The sequence below is a fragment of the Pogona vitticeps genome, chromosome 1 (genome assembly GCF_051106095.1).
Source record: "Pogona vitticeps strain Pit_001003342236 chromosome 1, PviZW2.1, whole genome shotgun sequence".
Taxonomy (NCBI): domain Eukaryota; kingdom Metazoa; phylum Chordata; class Lepidosauria; order Squamata; family Agamidae; genus Pogona; species Pogona vitticeps.
Window position 1 is genome coordinate 299,408,276 of NC_135783.1, and position 23,017 is coordinate 299,431,292.

The 23,017-nt window shown below is 41.6% G+C and overlaps 2 protein-coding genes across 8 annotated transcripts in view; both read left to right on the forward strand.

Moving 5' to 3' along the window:
- Positions 1–14,996, forward strand: LOC110088095 (acyl-coenzyme A thioesterase 1). 4 transcript variants are annotated; one of them, XM_078391112.1, is made up of 6 exons: positions 1–2,857; positions 3,937–4,139; positions 5,139–11,411; positions 12,784–12,879; positions 13,651–13,699; positions 14,957–14,996. In XM_078391112.1, exons 1-3 carry the CDS (start codon positions 2,185–2,187, stop codon positions 5,712–5,714), a joined length of 1,452 nt encoding a protein of 483 aa, XP_078247238.1. In that variant the 5' UTR covers positions 1–2,184; the 3' UTR covers positions 5,715–11,411; positions 12,784–12,879; positions 13,651–13,699; positions 14,957–14,996. The 4 variants fall into 4 exon arrangements, with proteins under 4 accessions (XP_078247238.1, XP_078247243.1, XP_078247246.1 ...); XM_078391117.1 differs by lacking the exon at positions 13,651–13,699 and having other exon boundaries at positions 5,139–5,790; positions 7,145–11,411; XM_078391120.1 differs by lacking the exon at positions 13,651–13,699 and having other exon boundaries at positions 5,139–5,780; positions 7,145–11,411.
- The window catches only part of DNAL1 (dynein axonemal light chain 1), a 24,203-nt gene continuing 12,555 nt past the window's right edge, over positions 11,370–23,017 (forward strand). For 2 of the 4 annotated variants that reach the window (XR_012082540.2, XR_013543896.1), the window contains exons 1-7: positions 12,780–12,879; positions 14,957–14,995; positions 17,509–17,618; positions 19,360–19,415; positions 21,397–21,452; positions 21,634–21,760; positions 22,798–22,944. Coding sequence is in view for 2 of the 4 variants with exons in the window: in XM_020810200.3 (XP_020665859.1) it covers positions 12,877–12,879; positions 14,957–14,995; positions 17,509–17,618; positions 19,360–19,415; positions 21,397–21,452; positions 21,634–21,760; positions 22,798–22,944 (538 nt within the window). In the remaining 2 variants the exon portion in view is untranslated. Of the gene's footprint in view, positions 11,412–12,779; positions 12,880–14,956; positions 14,996–17,508; positions 17,619–19,359; positions 19,416–21,396; positions 21,453–21,633; positions 21,761–22,797; positions 22,945–23,017 lie in introns of those variants that run through there. The other 2 variants (XM_020810200.3, XM_020810203.3) reach the window with 2 other exon arrangements.

The following is a 23,017-nucleotide window of genomic DNA, read 5'->3' on the forward strand; positions in this document are numbered from 1 at the left end:
TGGGGAGAGAGTCGAGTCCTGCGGAACTCTACAATTGAGACTCCACAGGGCTGAGTCTCCCTCCCCAAGCTGAACTCTCTGAGGATCGTCCTCCAAGAAGGAATGGAGCCAGGCAAGTGCCAGGCCACCAATTCTCAACTCAGAGAGCCTCCTTGGGAGGATACCATGGTTGACAGTACCAAAGGTGGCTGAGACCAATTCTGGATAGGTTGTGAACTATATGGAAAAGTTCCGCCTGCTGATTTGAAGCCTCACTTTTATGGTCAGCGAGGTGAGCTCGACTAGCAGCCCTTATCTTGACAAGGTAAAGGTTAGTTGTGACCCTGACAACTTCCCTATTAAATTCTCTCGGTTTCCTTCTCCACTTGCACTGTAGCCTTCTAGTTTGCTTCATCGCTCGTAGTTCCTGATTAAACCAGGATGCAGGCCGAGCTCTGCATTGGAGTGGGTGTTTAGGAGCGATCGTGTCAACAGCCCTAGTGGCGGCTGTGAACCAGCCATCAACCAGAGCCTTGACAGAAGCGCCAGCCAGATTTGCCGGAATCCCTCTCATGGTATCCTGGACTCTTATAGTATCCAGTAGCCTTCGAGGGAGGACCATTAAAATAGGTCTCTGCTCCCTGCGGGGTGGGAGAGCCACTGAGAGGTTACATTTTATTAGGTGGTGATCGGACAACGACAAGGGAACTGACACAAGGTCAGTCACCATCAGACCATGCTCACTCCAATTGGTGGAGAAAACCAGGTCTAGCGTGTGGACACCCACATGGTTGGGGCCGTTAACATGTTGGGACATGTTCAAGGAAGCCATGGTTTCCAAGAACTCTAAAGCTGGGCCAGATATCTTGGCCTCCGCATGCATGTTGAAATCACCCAAGACCAAAAGCCTCGGGGATTCCAACAGTGCCACGGAGACAAAGTCCGCCAGCTCTGGTAAGGAGGTGCATGGGTCGCGGGGAGCACGGTAACCCAGCAAAATCCCAATACCATCCCTGGCCCCTATCGACACGTGGAGGGCCTCCAAACCCGGCTTCACCACCACAGAGTGCCTAGTAACCTCCAGGATGTTTTTATATACAATGGCTACTTCCTCCCACCCCCGTCCCTCCAGTCTACCCTGGTGGGAGGACAGGCAAGGGCCAGGGGTGGACCCCCTTCCCCATTGATCCATGTTTCCAGGTTGTACTGGACCACTCCACTAGGGACCCAAAACGCAATCTATTTCCTGAAGTGATCACAGTCCAAGTATACTCATCTTTCTTGGATATGTTCCGTGGGGAGAAAGCAGATGTGATACCTTTCAATTCTTCTGAGAAGCTATGATGTAAGTCTGCACCAGCTGGCTTATAATGCTGTACATATATGCCTTTGTTCCATTTGATTTTTAACAAAAGGTCTGAAAACATGTCTAACATAAATGAAAAGACTACCTCTTAACACTGCTTAAAGTCTTGAACTTACTTGTAAAACAGTTCTGTTTAAAACTGTGTGCCTGGCTTCCCTTCTGCTAAGCCCCCCTCCCATGTTTTTTTCTGTTCTTTCTCCACAGTTTTTGAATAGTGCTTCAGTTGTAGGAACTGTGCTTTTTAAGACAGACATCGTTTTCTGAAGGAAGTTACTTTCCTTCTACAGGACAGCAACCAGTGCTTTGGTGGCTGCTCAAAGTCAGTGACGTTTAATGAATCAGACAAGACAACATAAAAATAAAGACAAAAACCCATTGTGATATCTTAAAGACTGATTGCTATGTTAATGTGAGCTTTCCTGGACAAGTCAATTTTCTAAGAATTTTAGTGTGCTACTAGTGGGACTGCCAATCCAGAGGTGACATACATTTGCTAGATAAAACGGAATAAATGCACTTGGAATGCCAAGCGGAGGGAGATTTTGTCATTCCCTCAAGCAGCCAAGTGTCCTGGGTCTGCAGGAAGGGGAAAAAAAAACCAAAGTTGCCTACGAGAAAAATCTCCGAAATCTACAACTGAACAATAAATCACTTTAGGAAAAGCGACGCAAATGTCAGAGGAGACATGCATCCGAGGAAGTGGGCTCTTGAGAACTTCCCGGCGCCTCTGCAAGGGCCCAGTTTCGGGCGCCTCGGGGTGGCTTCGAATTACAGTAGGGTAGAATCCATCTTAAGCCGTTGCCCTGCCTGTAAGGAATCCTGTTTTCCGTGATCGATCCATGTTGTCTTGTCTGCGCTTTCACACCAAGCAGAGGCACTCGATTGGTCGTCCTTACTTCGCTTCAGCTTCAGGACCGGAGCTAGAAGGGACGCGACTGGGGAGCCCCACCATGTGGCGGGCGGTCTCCGGGAGACCCGGGGGCTTCGGTCCGGCGCGCCTCCTGAGTCGCCCTTCCCTCAGGCGCTGCAGCGGAGGAAGGGCGGCGGCGACGGTGTCGGTCACCCCTGCGGTAGGCTTAGCGGATCAGCCCGCTAGGATTCGGGTGTCGGGGCTCAGCCCCTGGCAGGAGGTGACCCTCCGGGCGCTGGCGGCGAGCGAGCAAGGCAGCCTCTTCGAGGCTTGTGCCCACTACCGGGCGGACGCGGCGGGCGAGGTCGACCTCTCCAGGGAGGCCTCGAGAGGAGGAGGCTACGCGGGGCGGGAGCCGATGGGGCTCTTCTGGAGCCTCGCCCCGGCGGCCATGGAGAAGCCCTACCAGAGGCTGGAGCCGCGGAGCGTCAAGGCGCCGCTGAAGGTGGAGCTGTCGGTGCACCGGGGCTACAGCCCGCCCGGCGCCATCCCCGGGCCCGTGCTGGGCCAGGCGAGCGTCGAAAGGTGGTTCACCCGCCCGGACGTGCGCAAGATTCGGCTGAAGGAAGGAGCCGTGAGAGGCAGCTTGTTTCTCCCTCCAGGTGAGCGGGTGGTGGTGGGGGGGGAGGAGGGAGAGGTGGCTTTGGTTTTTTGAGGGAGTGGAGGGGGGGGGGAAGCAGTCCCGAGCGTGGCCTCTTTCCTCTGGGCCGGACAACATTCCCGCTGCCCTGCCTCGTACTTCACGCACGCTTCAGAGTGTCTCGACGGTGCCTCCTGCAAGGTACAGCCCCTCCCGTGTTTTCCCCATCGTTTCTTCCATCTCGTTCCCTTTCAGAAAAAAGCTGATGCAGGCATCTCACTCTGGCCACCCTTGGTAGAATCCTTCTGGACACCTTTAGTAAGGATTCTTTGTCCGAAAGGCCAGGCAGACAAGCAACAAACGCAGAAAGCCCATAATAAGTGGGGGGGGGGGGCTGATGGGGTGCCTTCGTCTTGGACAGGCCTGGCTAGAGACCTCCCAAGAACAGGGGGGTTCCTAAATTGTTGTCAAGCGGCGCTGGCTTGTACAGTACTTTGAACGAACTTAACTCGTGGCACATTTCCAAAGTGTGAACTCTTATTAGCACAGAAAGAAGAGGTAATGCTTAGATTATAAAAGTAAACATTATTTTATTTTTATTTCATAGTTTTTAATGCATTCTCCTTAATTTTAATGGTTTTATAACTATTTTATTACTTTCTGACTAAATGCTCTTTTATCTGTTTTTAAGTCTAAAACGTTTGTAGCTGCCTTGAGCACTGTCTTATAGTGGTATAAATGTAAGCAGGGTATAAATGTAGTTCATAACAACAACAATAATAAATTTGAATGCTTAAGTTAAACAATGGAAAATTTATATTAGACAAAAACTAAGACCTTCTGAACTGAATTGAACTTACTTCTGAATAGACATGCATAGGGCAGCCTTTGCACTCATAAAAAGAATTGTATCTCTTTTTTCATATATTGAAGCAATAGAAGCAATGTTCTATACTTTGGTAATCTAATAATGACCTTATGAAAATTTCTTGTAGTTGTTTCAATAAGAATAATGCTTCTCCTCCCAAACAGCTGAAGTGTTGCTTCACTATATTTTCATTTGATGTTTGGTCCCAACATTATTTGCTGTGCTTTTATTAGGGAATGGCCCCTTCCCAGGAGTCATAGATATGTTTGGTGATGAAGGTGGGTTGATTGAATTCCGGTCCAGCCTTCTGGCTACTCATGGCTTTGCTGCTCTTTCCTTGCCGTATTTTAATTTTGAGGATCTTCCCAAGGTCATGGAGGATTTCCACCTTGAGTACTTTGAAGAGGCTGCCAGGTTTTTGCTGCGCCACCCAAAGGTAAATGTGGTGAGAAAAACATATGTACACATAAAAATCAAGATAAGGCCACGTGGTCGTGGAAACAATACAGATGCAGTATATCTTTAATTGATATCTTTAATTGACCATTAAGAGTATAAAACAAAAACAAAAAACAAATAGCAAGCTTTTGATGATAAATCATCTTCTTCGAGGCTATGCATCAAGTTCTTGTGGGCAGTTCCAAACTCATGTGCTGTTTTTAATGTCCCAAATTCACATGGCTGATGGTGTAGAGCAGTGGTCCCCAACCTTGGGCCTCCAGATGTTCTTGGACCTCAACTCCCAGAAATCCTGGCTAGCAGAGGTAGTGGTGAAGGCTTCTGGGAGTTGTAGTCCAAGAACATCTGGAGGCCCAAGGTTGGGGACCACTGGTGTAGAGGCCAGACAAGCTTCTTATGTGGAAACAGCTGCAGCATGTATGTTGGTTCCAAGCTCTTTCTTCTTCAGCTAGCAATTTGGAATTTGTCACAGGCAATCTGGGGCATTTTCTCTTACAGGTCAGAAAATCTAGACAATGTAGGATGATTTGAGCAAATCAACACTTTAGCCATCAAGGAATCGCCAGTTACAGTTTTCAGATCCTGAGCAACCCAGTGGAAGGAATTGCAAGGTTGAATCTCAACTACAGCTATTACATTCTAAATTACATAATTTGTTACTGGGATATGTTTTGGAGCAGGATGGAAAGCTGTGGACATGCGAGAAAATAGATTATGCATTCCTAAATTAATGATAAAACAGACAGCCTTAATGTAAAGTTATGCATATCAGGCTAGCTTCTGCATTTATGTCTAATACAATACCATTTATTAAATTGGAAAGAATATTATAATTTTGATACCTGTTTATATTCAGTATATGAAGATAACGTTAATGATTGAACAAGTGTTTGTATCATAGATGATCCACATAACATGTTCGCTAATATGTTGTCTTTTTCTCTTCTGTTCTATATACTTTTGGTGTTTCTTGAAGATTAATGGACCAGGAATTGGTGTTGTAGGAACTGGGAAAGGAGCAGAACTGGCACTGTCAATGATGACCTTCCTGCCAGATGTGGTGGCTGCCGTTTGTATTTCTGGTTGTAGCTCCATCACGGCTAGCGCCCTTCATTATGGCAAAATGACTCTGCCTGGACTTTGCTTTAACATGAGCAGGATTAGGATTTCTGAAAGTGGCGTATTTGATATGTATGAAGCCCTGGATGATCCAATGGACCCAGCCAACTCATGCTCTCGCATTCCTGTAGAAAAAGCAGAAGGCCACTTCCTTTTTGTGGTAGGAGAGGATGATCGCCATTGGAAGAGTTCTTTGTATGCTAAGATAGCCATTGACTGCCTACGTCAGCATGGGAAGGACAACTTTAAACTCTTGAGCTACGCTGGAGCAGGCCATCACATTAATCCATCATTTTCTCCTGTTTGTTCAGTGACTTTGGACCGTATTCTAGGAGTGCCTATTTTGGCTGGTGGAGAAAGCAAAGCTCATGCCCACGCCCAAGAACATTCTTGGGGAAAGATTCTTGAGTTTCTCCACTTTCACTTGAGATAAGAAGAGCAGCCCAATAGTTGAATGCTGGGAGAAGATGATACAGAAGGTTCTGAAGGCTACTAAAAGGTGATTCAAGGTACTAAGAAGGAAAAATGGAGGCGCCAAAATGTTCATAGTCTGGTTGTAGGATAATCAAAGTATATAATGAGAGAAGATAGCACTAACTGGCTAGGGTGGAATGGCCACAAACCGATTTAAAAAAGTGCCGTACTGAGATGTAACATCTAATGATGAAAATATACATGAATGCATATTTCCCAGTATGGAAATTGGTGAAGGTTGTCGAACAGTGGGCCTTTTCATGTTAGTATATAGCTGTACAACCCAGCCAGCTACTAAAAGATTCAAGGTAGAATCCAATTATACCAACAAAAGCATAAATAACTAGCTTGTTTTCAGCACTGTCTATAGGTCTCTACTGTTTTGAGACCAGAAAACTCAGAATATCAAAGTTTTATGCTATCTAAAAATTATATATGCATATAAATACACGACTAATACCACTACTTGAAGAAAGAGACAGAGGGCTGTTTAAGCCAAAGTAATAGAAAAAGATTAGAGTCTCAAACATCCTGACCTGGTTTTTAAACTGAAAACAATGATGCCATGATTCACTATGGTTATGTAGAATAGTTTTTGCTTCTGTTATATCTGGTGAAAGATATAACAGAAATAATGTAAAAATTAGGCTACTGAGTAGTATAATTTAATACGGTAAGTGCCAGTAAGGCAGATGCCAGTATGTGCAATGGGGCTAAATCTGTCTTGTTTCAAAAATATTTTTAGTCCTAAGTAACAGGATGCCATTTCTTTAACATTGGTGTGGTGAACTTGCAGTCTGTGGGCCACATGTAGCGCCCAGAAAAATCTAGCCCTCCAGACATGGCAGGACTTGTCTTCAGGCTACCCTATTGAGAATTGCTTTATTTCTGTTTTTCATGTCTATGGATATACATACAAGAGAAATAGAGGAGGGGTTGGGAATAGCAGAACAAGAGTTACACCACACTATGAACTCTGTCTATTCTTTGGCTGAGATTCCATTGATAATCTCTTGCAGCCCTTGTTGAATGTTCCTATGCATCAGTGGCCGTCATAGGAAAAACCCTCCTCATTGTTTGTATATCTAGAAGTAATGTGTTTTAGATCTGTTATCATTTAGTCCCTTGATTTGGAAAATCTGTCACCTGGTGGGTATTTTTCTTATAGGAGGTATATTTAAATATTGGTATCACTGTTGGTATTATTTCTTGCCATGGCATTTTTGTCCTTTGATTACCTGCTTTAAGCCAGCAGTGATTCCTACCTTTAGCAAGGATTGTCAAAGTATTTCCCTTCAGTCATGCCATTTCTCTGGCCTACAGGCTTGGCCTCCTGACCAGATTCCAGCAATATAGGCAGACCTGACTTTACGTTCTACTTTTTTACAGGGGAGGGAAAGAGACGAAACCTGAAACTTAATTGGATTTAACAACTGAGTGTGTGGTATGAAAAGAGGATAAATTAAAACATGCACACAGCAACTGAAGGAATCAAAGCATGTTGAAGCAATCAAAGAGTGGCACTTCCAGCAATACAGCAGGGCTGTTTTTCTTCTCTCCTGGCACTTTGTTGATTGGCATTACGAAGAGATTATAAGTGATTCTACTTAACTATGTCTCCAGATATGTAAATTAAATGAACCATGTTCTTGAGTTCTTAATATACCAAAGTTTGGGTTCTGGTTTTGGATTCTGTGTGTGTGTGTGTGTGTGCGCGCCATTCTCCCCCTTAAACAACGGTTTGAAAGATTTTTCAATTAGTGTTGTAAATGTGATACTTTTTTTTAAATTAACTATGTTTGAGCAAAAAGAGTATTTCAGCCATGTTTTGGCTAATGTGCTTTGAAAATTGCTACTGTTCAAGCATTACTCAGAGATTTGCATTTTTATTATTCATGGATCTTCTTCCAAATCTGTTTGGATTGGTTTTCACTCCAATTTATTTATTTACTAAGGAGAGAAGTATGAAATATAAGCCTAAACCCAGTTATTTTTCTTGTTGTTGTCTCAACTTACATACTGCCCATTGTGCTAGCGCATTCTCTGGACTGTTTACAACAGAATTATGCAAGGAACATTTTGTCTCCCAGCGAGCTGGGTAATTTCATATATGACCTCGGAAGGATGGAAGGCTGAGTCAATCTTGAGCCAACTACCTGAACCAGTTGGAATCGAACTCACATCCTGAGCAGAGAGGCTTCACTGCAGTACTGCAGGTTAACTGCTGGACCACCCAAGCATTGATTTACCATTCAATAATTGATTTAGTGTTTCTGCTTAAGTTAAAAGTAGCAAATGACTTTAGGCCATAGATTGAACAACAGAAGCAATTATAGTACAGTGTAAGGTAAAGATAAAGGTTCCCCTTGACAATTTTTGTCCAGTCGTGTTCGACTCTAGGGGGCGGTGCTCATCCCCGTTTCCAAGCCATAGAGCCAATGTTTTGTCCGAAGACAATCTTCTATGGTCACATGGCCAGCGCGACTTAGACACGGAACGCTGTTACCTTCCCACCGAGGTGGTCCCTATTTATCTACTTGCATTTGCATGCTTTCGAATTGCTAGATTGGCAGGAGCTGGGACAAGCGACGGGTGCTCACTCCGTCGCGTGGATTCGATCTTATGTCTGCTGGTCTTCTGACCCTGCAGCACAGGCTTCTGCGGTTTAGCCCGCAGCGCCATCACGTCCCTATAGTACAGTATATGGTTCCTTAAAAATTACATGATATATGAAATAGTGGATAGAATTTAAAGAGAGGAAAAAGTATTGATTTATGATCTTGCGGATTCCATCAATTAATAATACCCAACATTTCTCAACTTTATTGTTGCTCCTTTACTGCATTGGGATTGCATTACAGTGCTTGTCATAAGTCAGTTTCAAACTATCCCAGAAAGTGGAACACAGTATCAGTATACCTCAGTCTTAAACTCCCTAATCTTCAGCATAGGAATAATATCTTGTTTCGAAAAAACAAAAGTAGAGGTATCTTAAAGACTAAAATATGAATTGTGGTGTAAATTCTTGAGGTACATTGTCAGATGTATGAAATACTATTCTGAATAATGGTGGTGGGGAGAGTAAACGGGGGGGTCATGTTGAAATGAAATACAGAGAGTAGAGAAAATGACAATTGTATTATTATTTCAAGCTAATCATGTAAGTTGTTAATAAAAGCCCAGACATCTTGGCAGTGGTGAACTAAAGAACACATTTATTATAGTTCTTGTTACCGTGTTCCCTGAAAATAAGACAGAGTCTTATATTAATTTTTACTCCAAAAATGCATTAGGGCATATTTTCAGGGGATGTTTTTATTTTTTTCATATACAACATTCTACATTTATTCAAATGCAGTTATGTAATCTGGTTGCTGCACTGGTTTCACTTAACTGGGGCTTATTTTTGGAGTAGGGCTTATATTACGAGCATTCTGAAAAATCATACTAGGTCTTATTTTCAGGGAAACAGGATATTTTAAATCTCTTATCCAAATTCATGCAATAGGAAATATTCTTCAGAGCACAGAGTGCTGTCCTCTGAAGATGCTGGCCACAGAGACTGGCGAAACATCAGGAAGAACAACCTTCAGAACACGGCCAAAGAGCCTGAAAAACCCACAACAACCATTAAATCCCAGCCGTTAAAGCCTTCGCGAATAGAATAGGAAATAGAATTTAACCTTCAGATGAATTGTAATTTGGTGGTTTTACAAACAATTGAGAAAGTACAGAAGATGGTTTGGGGTTTGCCAAAAATAATTGTTTGTTGAATGGACCCATATTTAGTGATTGGAAATACAAGAATGGGGATGATATTATTCTCCACTGACACTTCCTTACACTTGATGATCTTTTCCAGTTCTTTCTTTGCTGCCCTTAGTGAGTCTCAGGCTTCTTCTGATTTCTTCGCTGCATTCTCCAGTCCAATTGATGGCTGAACCAAGGTGTACAAAGTCTCTAACTTGTGAACAGCCTTGTGCTGGAGGTTGCTAAGTCTTTGTGCTGTGTGTGTGTATCTGTGTGTGTGTGTGTGTGTGAGAGAGAGAGAGAGAGAGAGAGAGCGAGCACAGTAATTTGCAGCTTTTTGTTCTTAAGAGCAGGCCATTCTGCAAGGATGCCAGAGAACACAACCCCAAGAAAATTGGATCCACCTCTCCCAATATTTAACAACAATTTTGAACTCTTTTTTACACTCAGAGTGGTTGCATAGACCAGATGGGTGGGATAAAAATCATATAAATAAATAAATAAATGATTATTGATTTGCACTGAAGGGGTTGTGCTGGAGCTTGAGGAAGTGGGGCCTTCTCCACAAAAGCTTGTTTGATTGTTGTTGTTCTGTGCCATCAAGTTAGAATTGATTATAGAAAGAGACCTTTATAGGCAAGATATTTAAGGAGTGCTTTTACCAATTACACTTTCTCACTGAGTTTATGTGGTTGAGCGGGGATTTGAACCCTGTTGTCCTCTGGAGAACTGTCCTAGTCAGTCACTCTCCACTATAATACACTGGCTGATTATTCAGTGGTCCAGTAAAAGGTATCACCTGCTCTTACATTTGTGTAATCTTGGGGACCACACAGCCTTTTTCTTGTTCTTTTCAGAAAATCTATTTAAATGTCTTCATTGTGAACATTAAAGTTGTGTTCTTCTGTAATCATAATTTTTATCTTCATGATCAACTGCATTTTCTACATTACATCCTGAATTATTGGTGCCCTGCCAAGCACCAATATATTGTGCATTAGCAGTATTCAACACCCCATTAGGCAAACAAAAAATAGATAACTGTAAGGTTATTTTTACAAGTAGAATTTAAACTGTGTAAGGGAGTAAGGTTGATTCAAGGGTGAAATTGGCAAGGGTAGGTGGGAGTCTGGGTGATCACATAGTGTGTCCTAAAAGAAGGACCTCCTGGAAGACCTTAAAAAGCAGATGGAGTTGGGTTGTACCAGACCACAAAATTCTGGACAGCCTCTTTCCTGGCTTTTTGAATCCTGAGTACGGAAGCACGATATCTCACTTTCATGATCTGGAGGTTTTTTGAACAATTGAATATATTGTATTCTCGAAGGCAAAAACAAAAACAGCAACAGAGCATGGACAGAGTTCCTACTCCTGTCCTCTGAAGATGCCAGCCACAGAGACTGGCGAAACGTCAGGAAGAACAACCTTCAGAACACGGCCAAAGAGCCCGAAAAACCCACAACAACCTTCAATTGAATATATTACTGGACGCTAGCGGGAGTATGTCGCTATGACCTATTTCTTGTCCTATGTCTATGGTGAAGGCAAGATTTCTGGGGACAGAAGCCTATCTGTTTTCACATGCTTCTCTGCAATCCGTATACATAGCGTGGTGTAGGTGGAAGAGTGACGGACTAGGACTCAGGACGATCCGGTTCGAGTCCCGGCTGAGCCATGGAAACTGACTGGGGCGTGGAACTGGTAGGACTACCTTGAAAGCCCCGTAAGGTTCGCTCTAAATCGGTTCCGACTTAAAGGCATAGAAAAACAACTCTATGCCCCAGCTGGTGACGTCACTTTTCCCTCAACCCTCCCGCCCTCCGTGCCCTCAAGTGAGCATGCGCACGGGCTTAGCATGCCATAGCAACCGGAGCGCTGGACGATAGCAACAAGAGTCATCACAATGGTGAGTCCGCTGGAAGGCTGCGAGAAAAAGGACGAGAGGCCTGAGGGGACGGGCCGAAGTTAGACACGTCTGAGGGAGTCGACTTGGTGGGAGGGAGGGAGGGAGGGGGGGAAAGCCTCTGTATAGAGAGCTGGCGGGGCGGCGAGAGGACCACAGCGGGCTGTGGCTGGAGGTCCCGCCAGGTGCGGGGACGCGCTTGGTGGCGGCGGGGCAGGGGCGGGGAGGGAGGCCGACGTGACGGGAGAAGACGGACGGCGAGGGCGGGCACGAGGGGGCTCTGCTCTGGGCGACGGGGGAGCCGTCTTGGCCTTTAGGAGCAGAGGTGCCGCCTGGCGTGGGGCTAGGGAGAAGGAGGGCCCTGTGGGCGCGGAGTGGGGCTTGCGTGGAGCTGGCGAGTGGCGCGCCGAGGCATTGCTGGAGGAGCCCGGAGGGCTTCAGAGAGGAGTGCCTTACAAAGTTCGCAGTGTGTGTGTGTGTGTGTGTGTGTGTGTGTGTGTGTGTGTGTGTGTGTGTGTGTGTGTGTGTGTGTGTGTGTGTGTGTGTGTGTGTGTGTGTTTTCTTTCTGTGAGCTAGTAGACCTCTAGTTCAGGTTTCACTTCAGCTGCGTGACTTGAGGCAGGCCAGCCTCAGTCCCTTACCTGCAGCATGAAAATCTTGGTCAAGTTTTGCAGTATGGAGATACAGTAGTAGTAGAGGCGGCAGGACCATAAGCAATTGGTTGCCCTTTGAGTACTGGATTAAACGCCTTAGTCTGATCCAGCAAGGCTCCTGTTATATTCTTATCTTCTTAATGCTGATCTGCTGTGGAGGATTGTTCAGAGGGTGATTGAGAAATGCAGTGGCACCATATAGACTTGTACTGAATGTGACATTCAATGAATTAAAGTTCACTTAGTTATAGGTAGGAAGTGTGATCTTTTGGGAGTGTAACAAGGGAGATGCTGTGAACAAAAAGGGGGTATTTTTATTTAAAAGAAAAGTTTGTTCAAATAGTGAAGCAACACAAGGAAGAACAAGCAACCTTGAATTTTATATTTTTGCCATAAACCTCTCCTTTGCTGATCTCAGTGCCACTTCTACTTTTGTCTTTCCAAAAGCTGAGCAAGGCTGTTGAGGACAGGACATTCTGGAGATTGCTTATTCACAAGGTTACCATAAGCTAAAGGCAACTTGACAGCATGTAACAACAACAGCTGGCTGTTAGGGTTCTGTTTTTTCAAAAGCATAAGTCCTGTAAACTTGAAGGCTCCCCACCTTTGCTATTAGATAACAGTGAAACCTCCCACCTCACCCCCACCCCACCCCACCGGATCACTTTAATGATGCTTGAAGCCTGAGATAATCTTAGTCTTAATACATTTTCTTCCCCCAGGAAAGATATTTATATGAAGAGAGCATTGAATAGCCAGTGCAAAATATTCAACATCCACAAGTAATCCAGGTGTAAGAAGACACTTTCAGGAGAATGGTAAATATTTAGAACATTGGCATAAATACTGAATGTGTGTTAGTGTACTTGACTGAATTGGCTGTTTAGATACTTTGACTTAAGATGTGTGCATGTGATACAGTAAAACTCAAGGACATTATGTTTTTGTGGCTCATGCTTGTCTTTTCTACCTTGTACCCATTTTTCATTTTACTGTAGAAACTTCTTACGACAGATACATATTCGGGCAATAAAGCATGATAAACCTGAAACTATCATGAGTTTTGACTTCTGTGCCAATAAGTTAGCAATACACCTAAGCCTACCCCCAGGCAAGCAAGTGTTAGAGCTCTTTCCCAATTACACTTTGAAGGTTCCTTAAGTCCCTTTAATGCATGGATCTTCTGGCATGAGTATGTAAGTGTGTGGTCATGGGACAAGGCCATTTCTGTAGCTATTAGGGACTGGACAGGTTTCATGCTTTACAGCATAGTATCTAATTGGGTTGTAATGTTAATATGATGGCTGAAATCCTGTTGCTAAAAGTTGTGTCATGTAAAGCTGATGACTTCATCATCTGTAGTGGGTTTGTTTTTTGTTTTTTGTTTTGTTTTTTGTTTTGTTTTGTAATTGAAAATTTTGGATCCTATTCCGTCAAAGGTCCCAAGGCTTCCCTGGATCCTTTTAATGCTGGTCAGGCTGTTGGGATCTGCATGACTGGAGTGAAATCTTAAATTTCTGAAAATCACTGCCATCAGTAAAAGTATCTTGGTGTTGATTTTCATAATGGCTCTCCCTCCCATTTTGCAGCCCCCAATGGCTTCCCTGAGATGAAAAGGCTCCAAAGAACCTCTGGAGTGTGAGTGGAAAGTTTTAATTTCTGAAAAGCTGCTATGACTAATGACACCATCAATCTAATATGGTAGAATGGTTGTTGTGGGTTTTTCGGGCTCTTTGGCCATGTTCTGAAGGTTGTTCTTCCTAACGTTTTGCCAGTCTCTGTGAAGATGCCGGCCACAGAGTGCTGTCCTCTGAAGATGCCAGCCACAGAGACTGGCAAAACGTTAGGAAGAACAACCTTCAAAACATGGCCAAAGAGCCCAAAAAACCCACAACAACCATTAGATCCCAGCCGTGAAAGCCTTCGCGAATATAATGTGGTAGAAGTTCCGATACTGAATTTCAGCCAATATCTTCTAATCAAGGAGGGTGGCCCATGCATCTAACCATGATTTTTGGAATTTAATGTTTTTTTCTGTATCAGCTCCATTGTGTTAAGCCTGAAGAAGACTTGTACAGGGCTGAAAGCTAGCATATGGCTATAATTTTTAGTGGTCAATTTGGACGCACAGTCCACATGTCTTTTTTTCCTTTTTAAAAATTTTTGGAACTCATTGTCTACGTTTATTCTCCCATTTAATATCTTGAGATTTGCTTGAGTGTTTATTTTGCTGAGCACTGAACAAAAACTGGTTTTGCAAATTTTAATTAGTTAGCAATATGTTAGAATGGAGACTTCCTCTGTCAAGTATAGTTCTTTAAGAAAATACAGTCAGACAAGCTGCATGGTTAACACTGTTTCTTTACTACACGTACACAAACTGGTGGCATACTTAAATATGGCTTTTCCTTCTCCACTTCATATTGAGCATAGCAGTCCTCAATAGGACGGATTGTAAAACAGCATGTATTTTGTGGCTCCATAATATCTGCTAGGTATTGCAAACAGCAGATCTGTGGGTTAGGATCACTCTCTGATATATCAGAATAAAATTACCAAGACTTTGCATCCATTGGCAGTGCAATGCAAAAAACCAAGCATGTCTGCATACTGTTGAACTTGATGTTGTACCTTTTAAAACCAGATCCTCCATTTTTACTGTAAAGTGTAATACGATATCTCATATTTCCAGATTTGTAGAAAACGTATGTCTTAACAATGAATGTAAGCTTATTTTTGAATGTGACCACAACTTGTTTGTCAAACTGATTCTTTGCTTAAAAGAGATGTATTTATAGTATGTAAAGGCATTTAAACATAATTGAGTGATTTTTACAGAAAATGTTCTAGCTGATTAATCAATTAAAATATACTTTCATTTCTTTGATTTATTAGGCAAAAGCAACAACTATCAAGGAAGCACTCGCCAAATGGGTAAGCAGAAAATTGGTTCAGTTCATGTGGTCACATGGATTGTCTTAAAAATTTTTGTCAAGCTTTTTCCTGCCATAAAAAAAAGAGGCGGAAAAAAACATAACAGAAATATATGTATAAAATAAAACTCCTGTATTTCTAGTATGTCAGAGTTTGGTGTTTGAGCTGCTACATAAGACAACTTGCTAAATCTAGTTAACATTTACAGATTATCAGTACTCTGCTGAAAAATGTTCTGTCATTAGCAGTATTCTGTCATTGTTTTATGGCAGTGGTCCCCAACCTTGGGCCTCCAGATGTTCTTGGACTTCAACTCCCAGAAATCCTGGCCAGTAGAGGTGGTGGCTTCTGGGAGTTGTAGTCCAAGAACATCTGGAGACCAAGGTTGGGGACCACTGTTTTAGAGGGCTTAGAATCTACCTTAGGCAAGACATAGAAGGGACAGAATGATGATTAGTGGGGATGACTGAGGGAAAGATTGGGTGAGCTTTGTTACAGAACCAGGTATATAGGAGGAAATAAAAGCAGTTTGAAAACTATGAGCAGAGATGTTGGCACATTATAATACAGTTTAAAGGAGAGGAGGGAAGCTGTTAGGATATAGGTGGGCAATTTATGCTGCTCCAGATGTTACTGAACCGAGTTTCCATAATCTTTTACTGGGTGGGTCTGATAGAAATTGCAGGTCAAAGATATCCGGAGGGTGTTGTTACCTGCCCCTGCTGCAGGATGGGAACTTGTGCTGAGAAGTAAGCGAAAGGAAGATAGAAGGGGAATGAGCTTTTGCCAGTGGCAAAGAGACTTTAAAAGCAGAGATTAGAGAAGCTTGTGGATAATACAAAGTGTATGGAGGAGCCAGTGTGAAGACTGATGTAATTAAGAAAAATGTGTTTGTGTCAGTCACTGATGTAATTAAGAAAATGTGTTTGTGTCAGTCTGTTACTTAAGTATTTGACAGAAATTCTGCCAGCTGTCTTGCCTTTCTTACATAATTAGCCTTTTAGTCTAATTGTGAAGGGAGTCCATAGCTTCTTTAAGAGGACGGATACAACCACCCTGCTTAAAGAAAATGTTCTAATATTGCAGATGTAAATTAGTTTGATTTGCAAGTTTTGCTTTTCTCTCCCTCTTCTGAATTAAGGTAGAAGTGTTTTACATTTTGGAAGGCTTTCTTGCTGGTCTACTTTAACATATACAGTGGTGCCCCACTTGACGATTACCCTGCTTGACAATGAATCCGCTTTACGATGAGTTTTTGCAATCGCTATTGATGATGATTCAGTGGGGGAATTTCGCTTAACGATGATCAGTTCCCTGCTTCGGGAATGACGATTTTAAAACAGCTGATCGGTGGATCACAAAATGGCTGTCCGCTGTGCAAAATGGCTCCCCGCTGTGTATAGGACGAATTCCTCACTTTACAGGCACTGGAAAATGGCCACCCTATGGTGGATCTTCTCTGGACGATGAGGTATTTCCCCCATTAGAACGCATTAACCGGTTTTTTAATGCATTCTAATGGGTTTTTTACTTTTGGTTGACGATGATTTCGCTCTACAGCAATTTTGCTGGAATGGATTATTGTCGTCAAGTGGGGCACCACTGTATTCATTATAAACTGAGAATGGGCTGACTTATATTTTAACCACTATTTGAAAAATATGACATGAATTCATGCGCTGTATTTTGAGCAGTTATTTACCATATTGAGGCAATTCATTCACACATTTTAGTTTTTCCTGATATCAAGCTGCTGGTAACTATTAATGACTATCTGGCATAGAGTACTTCACTAGAGGCTTCTCCATTTCAAATTCAGTTACAAAATGCCTTCATATTCTCAGAAATAGGATACAAAGTATCCTATTTGGTAGATTCTACCTTATAGGATACAAAGTATCCTATAAGGTAGATTCTAATACTAGGCCTGACCTAGTATTATATTTTTACATTAATGGAAGTGAGTATTTCAGAATAGGTACAAGGGGAAAAATCACAGTTGCATATGGCCAGTAAGCTTTTCAGTCTAGTTTGAACTACAGTTTGTTACAGAGTTGTGCAAGGAGTCTGCCAAGATCCAGCTTATTCCTGAGTTGGATATCTCAGAGACTGAAAAAGTTCATTCTTTGCATGACATCTTTCAAAATAATTAGCTGGGATATTCTAAGAGTGGCATCCAAAAAAAGTAATTTCTCCCAGCTCCAGTCAATAACAATTGTTATTTTATACAGTAAAAATTCTGTGGTCCCCCCCATTCACTGTTGCAAGTTTGTCACCGATTATTTGTAAAACTGACTTCCAGCCTTTTAAAAAAACGAAGTGTTCTTTGATTCTGTGGAATAAGTCTTAGGTTACATTAGCTGTAGCTCATGTCCAGGTTTTTGTGAAGCCAAGTAGCCATGATAGCAAGTATGTTAACACAATTATTCTTTCTCCTTTATACTGGATTATATATTCCTAAGTATAGATGGAAGAGGGTGTCCTCTTTTTCTCTCTCTCTCATTTTTCCGTAGGAAGAAAAAAATGGTCAAAAGCCATCTGAAGCCAAAGAAGTGAAACTTTATGCCCAGATCCCCCCTATAGAGAAGATGGATGCATCTCTTTCAACACTTGTTAACTGCGAGTATGTTCCAGATATTAAAGGCAAAGGCAGGGGAGAGATCCACCTGAGGTTACTTCTGCCTACGGTGCTTCAGTTCTGTGGCTTCCTTTCTTATTCAAAGTGGCTTTCCTCTTTACTCAAGTAACTCTGTGCATGGCTTCATACTGTTCCAGCACATAGTTTTTTTCATTAGCATTTTCTTTTCAGCAACACAATTACTCAGGTTGACATAGACTTAATTTAGACATTAAGACAAACCATGGCTATATTAATTACATTTTCAGAAGGCTTCCTCAAGTAGTTAGTTTAGTCTCTGGCAAGAGTGATGTTTCTTTCTCAGTTGGTATTCTCACTGTAGGGGAGTAAGAGACAGAGAAAGAAAGAGTGATGTGTCAGAAAAGAGAGACAACAGAAAGCACATCATACAATGAATGCTAAGACTATGGAATTTGCTTGCACTAGAAGTAGTGAAAGACACAGACTTGGATAGTATTAGGAAGAGATTAAATAGATTCATTAGAGGGAAAAGTCACCATTGCTCTCCAGGCATATCAGATGGAATATACCTTATAATCTCAGGATCACACACCAGTTACTTTTGCCTTTTTCATTAGTCTCAGTCATCTTTAAGAGCAACAAACTACAGTATATCTAATTCTGATGTGTTGGCTACATGTTTGATATATTTGGTACATTCTGTTCATGTCTCAAATACATTAGTTCTCTTCTACACTGTTAAAAGAGCTTAGAATAACCTCTTTAGTGAGGAAGACTGAAGGCAATCTAAGGATACTTTTCTGGATAATGTTTCCCATTTGTGAGATGCACAAAAGGAGGGTTGTATACTAAATTACAGTCCAGATAGACAATTGACAAAAACTGTTAACTTACCAACAAATCTGTGTTGTTTTAGGATGGTAGCCACATTCAAGTGTATTTCATAGCAAAACATATAACACCACAAAAGAAAATGTATTTTAAATAAAACTGGACCATGGTAGGCAGTTGCCAATAATAAGAAAGAATAAAAATGTACATTTCTACTCCTTTCAACCGCTTTCCTTTACTTCTGAGGATGGCTTGGGAAAATTGTTACTAGTTCCATGCTCTACAGAAACCTATCTTAGTCCTGCAGAAATATATAAATATATTTCCATCATGCAAGTCAATATATACATAGTGAAATAAAATGCTTTTTGTATCCAGCCAATGACAACCTATAGACTTCTCAAATTCCTCTGATTTCCAGTGATGTCTACCATCAGATTTCTGCTTCTGTTCTCCCCTCAGCTCAGTCACATTATTTATAGCCTGGGTGAGATGCCACTGACCATAAAAGTACATATAAAGCCAAAAAATAGATGATGCCACAAATTAGATACAAGCTTACACAGGTGAGTAATGATGTGGTAGAGAAAAGGCCCTGCATAAATGGTAAACTAGGCATTCAGTGGACATTCATTGTGTGGCAAAACAAGCATTTGACTGATTTTATTGTACAGACTGATCTCAAGTAAGCCATGATTTTTCCTTGTGCAAAGACTTGTCAAGGATTTGAGTTTGCAGCAGTTCAGCAGCAGTTTTGTGACTAAAACTGGAAACTTAGTATATAACAAAAATCAACAGGCAGGTGGAGTCATGCAGGAAATCAATGAAGAAGGATTTACACAAAACTATAGATGTAGTATTTTGAGAAAGTGTTGATTATAAGGAGAAACTGGTTTAGTAATTTTAGTGTTTCTAATAACTTTTTTATTTTTAGAAAGCTGTCTCTATCTACAAACTGCATTGAAAAAATTGCCAACTTGAATGGGCTAAGTAAGTGATGTGTGTATTTTCTGTTTTTTAATATGTCTCATTATTGTTCCTGTTCTGACACTATTTTTTTCTGTTCCATCTATGAATTGTAAGCTCAAGAGCAGAACTCAGACTTATGTGTTTACCCTGTTTTATCAGTTTCCATCTCAGTCTATATGCAGCAGATAATAATTGTACCTGCATATCCCATGTATACCATATTACATGGCGTGAGGGCTTGACTTTTGGCTCCATATTTAGTTCAGAAATCAGTAGGTTTTTGCTGCTTCAAAACAACTGAAAGATTTATTGGTGCATTTAACAATAAACAAGTGTCTGGAACATGATTATGAATCTTTTCTCCTTCTGCCAATGGGTCCAGAAGGGGTTCCACTCATCAAACAGAAGCGGGTTTCCATAACTATTGTTCCATGGCCCTGGTAGATCAGTGGGGACCCAGTCTTTTACGGTGTACCTCATCAGGCCTTCCAGCAGGAGCATAGTCTGCTCATCCAGGTTGTCATCCCACAGGATCTGTCCATTGGGGTCTCGGCTCTCCCAGGATCTTCCCTGTAACTCCTTCTCTTCATCTCCCTTACCCTCTATTCCAATCTTTCTCTCCTTTCTCTCTCAACTCGTTCCTTTTCCTCTCTCAATCTCCTCCTCAACTTTCTCGCCTCGGCTTCTCCCCAATAAGAAGGTCTAGCTGGAATCTCCGTTCTCCTCCTATAATCTGCCTCCTCTTTGGGCACTCTTAATCTCTCCCACAATCCAGTCCATGGATCCTGCATCCACACCCATTCCCAAACAGGCGGTAACTGTTCTTCTTTTCTCTCTACCTTCCCCATCCCTGCTTCAAACTCCACCCTTTTTTTCCTCTCTCTTCCCACCTCTCTCTCCCTGAACCTCCCCTATCATCTCTTTCTGTATGTCTTCTGTCAGATCATCTATCTCTGTCTCTTGCTGAGGTTTCAGTGTAGGTTCTGGTGTGGGTTTGGGGTCCACTTCCTTAGTTCTGTTGTTGAGGAGGGATGGCTCTCCAGTGAGTGGCGTATCCCTATCACCCTCTGTTTCACATATGGTTAGAAAGCTCCTAAACATGTGAATAAGCCTTAATTTTGCATTTATTGACAAGTAGTGACATCAAGACTACTTGAAAATGAAATATGCAGGTGTTTTAGCATAATCTTGAATAGTAAAGCTTGTCTATTGATGTGGTGATGTCATCTACAACATGTCACACTCTCTGTTTATCAAGGTAGTAAATCTTCAGCCCCATTTCTAAATATTGTAATACAGAGGGCATTCCCCATGTCACTATTCTTTTCAGTTCTTTTTGCAAAGTACATTATTATTATTATTATTATTATTATTATTATTATTATTATTATTATTATTATTATTATTATTATTATTATTATTATTATTATTATTATTATTATTATTATTATTATTATATATCCCACCTATCTGGTCGGTTAAGACCACTTATTGTAGCTTTCATTATTTAAGCATTGACTTAGTATTTTTTCTGATAACAGTGAGAAGCGCACTCTTGTGTTCAGTTATGTTTGTCAGTGTATTCAGCCCATGCCTGTCCATTGCATTTCTTGCTGGAAAGTATGGTTCTCCCTAGGGGGCTGTTTTGGAAGCAGTAGAAATAACCACATGGTAACCATGCCTTTTGTGCCCTACACCTATATGATGAATTGACTGCTTCTATTACTGTACTGAAGTATAAGGCGGATGTTGTGTGTGTCATTTCAGTGCATGCCTAGTGCTTGTAGATTACCAGCTCTTTAAAGAGTTAAAGAAATTGTGTGGGATTCTCAGTTTTAAGCAACATTTGCTCACTGAGGGGCTACCTGTTTCTGTCCTCTGCCTTGACTACATCCTTTCCCCTTTCACACCACCAGATAAATATAAGTAATACAAAGGTTTCCATGTTATGTAAATTATCAGCACTGTAGAAAATTATAAAATCACTATGTTTTTGTTGCAGAAAACCTGCGGATTTTGTCATTGGGGAGAAACAACATAAAGAATCTGAATGGCCTGGTATGTAATCCCACTACAATGTCCACTGCTTATGTAGTGCAAATTATTAAGCATCATGCCTTACTTTTGTTTCGTTGTTCATGGGTTCAGGAATGATTTGCATAGTAATAGGAGGTAATAGGTAATAGTACAGCATAGGAGAGTGTAAACCATAATTTTCTGAAGCATTATGATCTTTTAGGAAGCAGTTGGAGATACTTTAGAAGAGCTGTGGATTTCGTACAACCTAATTGAAAAATTGAAAGGGCTTCATGTTATGAAGAAGCTGAAGATTCTGTACATGTCCAATAATCTGGTGAAAGACTGGGGTAAGCCAGAGAAGTCATTTTTCATTTGAAATACCATGGTGTTATTCACTGAGTTCATATCAAGTAACTTGAATTAGTGCAGGAAGCTATACAATGTATGCATTTTGACCAGGGTATAGCCCTGTACTTGAGCACTGATACTTTCAATGTTCCTAAGAAATCATATGAAATGATTTTTATATCATATGTTGATGAAGACAGTAAACAAAATTACAAGAGGAATCACAGGAGTGCAGCTGAATGAAATCAATGGTTAAAAACAAAAATAGAAAGGATTTTGTCTGACACTGAAAAGACATGGAAATATATTCCAGGTAATGTTCCAGCAGAGAGCCTTCCACATACAGAAACTCTCTTTGGCAGCCAAAGGAGAGAGCTCAAGAATGACCTTGGCTTATAGGCACATTTGCATGGAAGAAGACAGCCGTATTTGGGCTTTATAAGTTAAGCTCCGACGTTTTGAATTGGGCTCAGACATAGAGGAGCATTCAATAAAATTGTATGAAGCCTGGGAAGATCTGTTGCTGTTGGTTCTAGTTTGTACACTAGTTCTGTTTTGGATTAAGTGAAGCTTTTTAGCAGTCTTCAAAGAAATCCATATATTTCATATATTGCATTAGTCCAAAAGAAAAGTTGCCAGAATAGTGAGAACTGTGTTGTCCTGTTTCTCTCTGGAAAAAAAAAATCAGTTTTTAAACTATGTTCTCTGAGTGACAGGCTTGCTGTACCATGAATGCTACTTGCATCTCCAGTGATAAAATTACTTCTAGTAGCACTCCTGTCTGTAATAGATGTACCACTGCATTCCTGGGCATGAAAATAATCCTCCAATGCTAATGTTGATTTCTGAATTATGTGTAATATGCTGGCATAATAGTTATGAGTCCAGATTAGGGGAGTAAGATATTCCAGAAGGAGTATGGTTCATTCAGTATTTGCTGGTATCTTGTCTAGTCTTTAAGAGCCTTCATATACCTCTAACGTAGGGTGTGTTTTTTTGCTCCTTAATTCATGACTGTATCTCTCTTTAACTGTAGCAGAGTTTGTGAGGTTGGCAGAGCTGCCATTACTAGAAGATCTGGTGTTTGTAGGCAATCCATTGGAAGAGAAATATTCTGCTGATTCTCAGAGTGCCTGGGTTGAGGAAGCAACTAAGCGAGTGCCGAAACTGAAGAAACTTGATGGTGAGAGCTGAGTAAGCACTGGGTAGCATTTAGTGGATGAGACAGACAGAGTGTTCACTTGTCACTTTCTCAT

What these genes read in the sequence shown, in the direction of transcription:
- LOC110088095 (XM_078391112.1), top strand. Translation starts at nt 2,185, where the DNA reads ATGTTGTCTTGTCTGCGCTTTCACACCAAGCAGAGGCACTCGATTGGT. An exon ending in CAGCTTGTTTCTCCCTCCAG is followed by an intron (nt 2,858 to 3,936) that starts GTGAGCGGGTGG and finishes TGCTTTTATTAG; the next exon opens with GGAATGGCCCCTTCCCAGGA. An exon ending in TTTTGCTGCGCCACCCAAAG is followed by an intron (nt 4,140 to 5,138) that starts GTAAATGTGGTG and finishes TGTTTCTTGAAG; the next exon opens with ATTAATGGACCAGGAATTGG.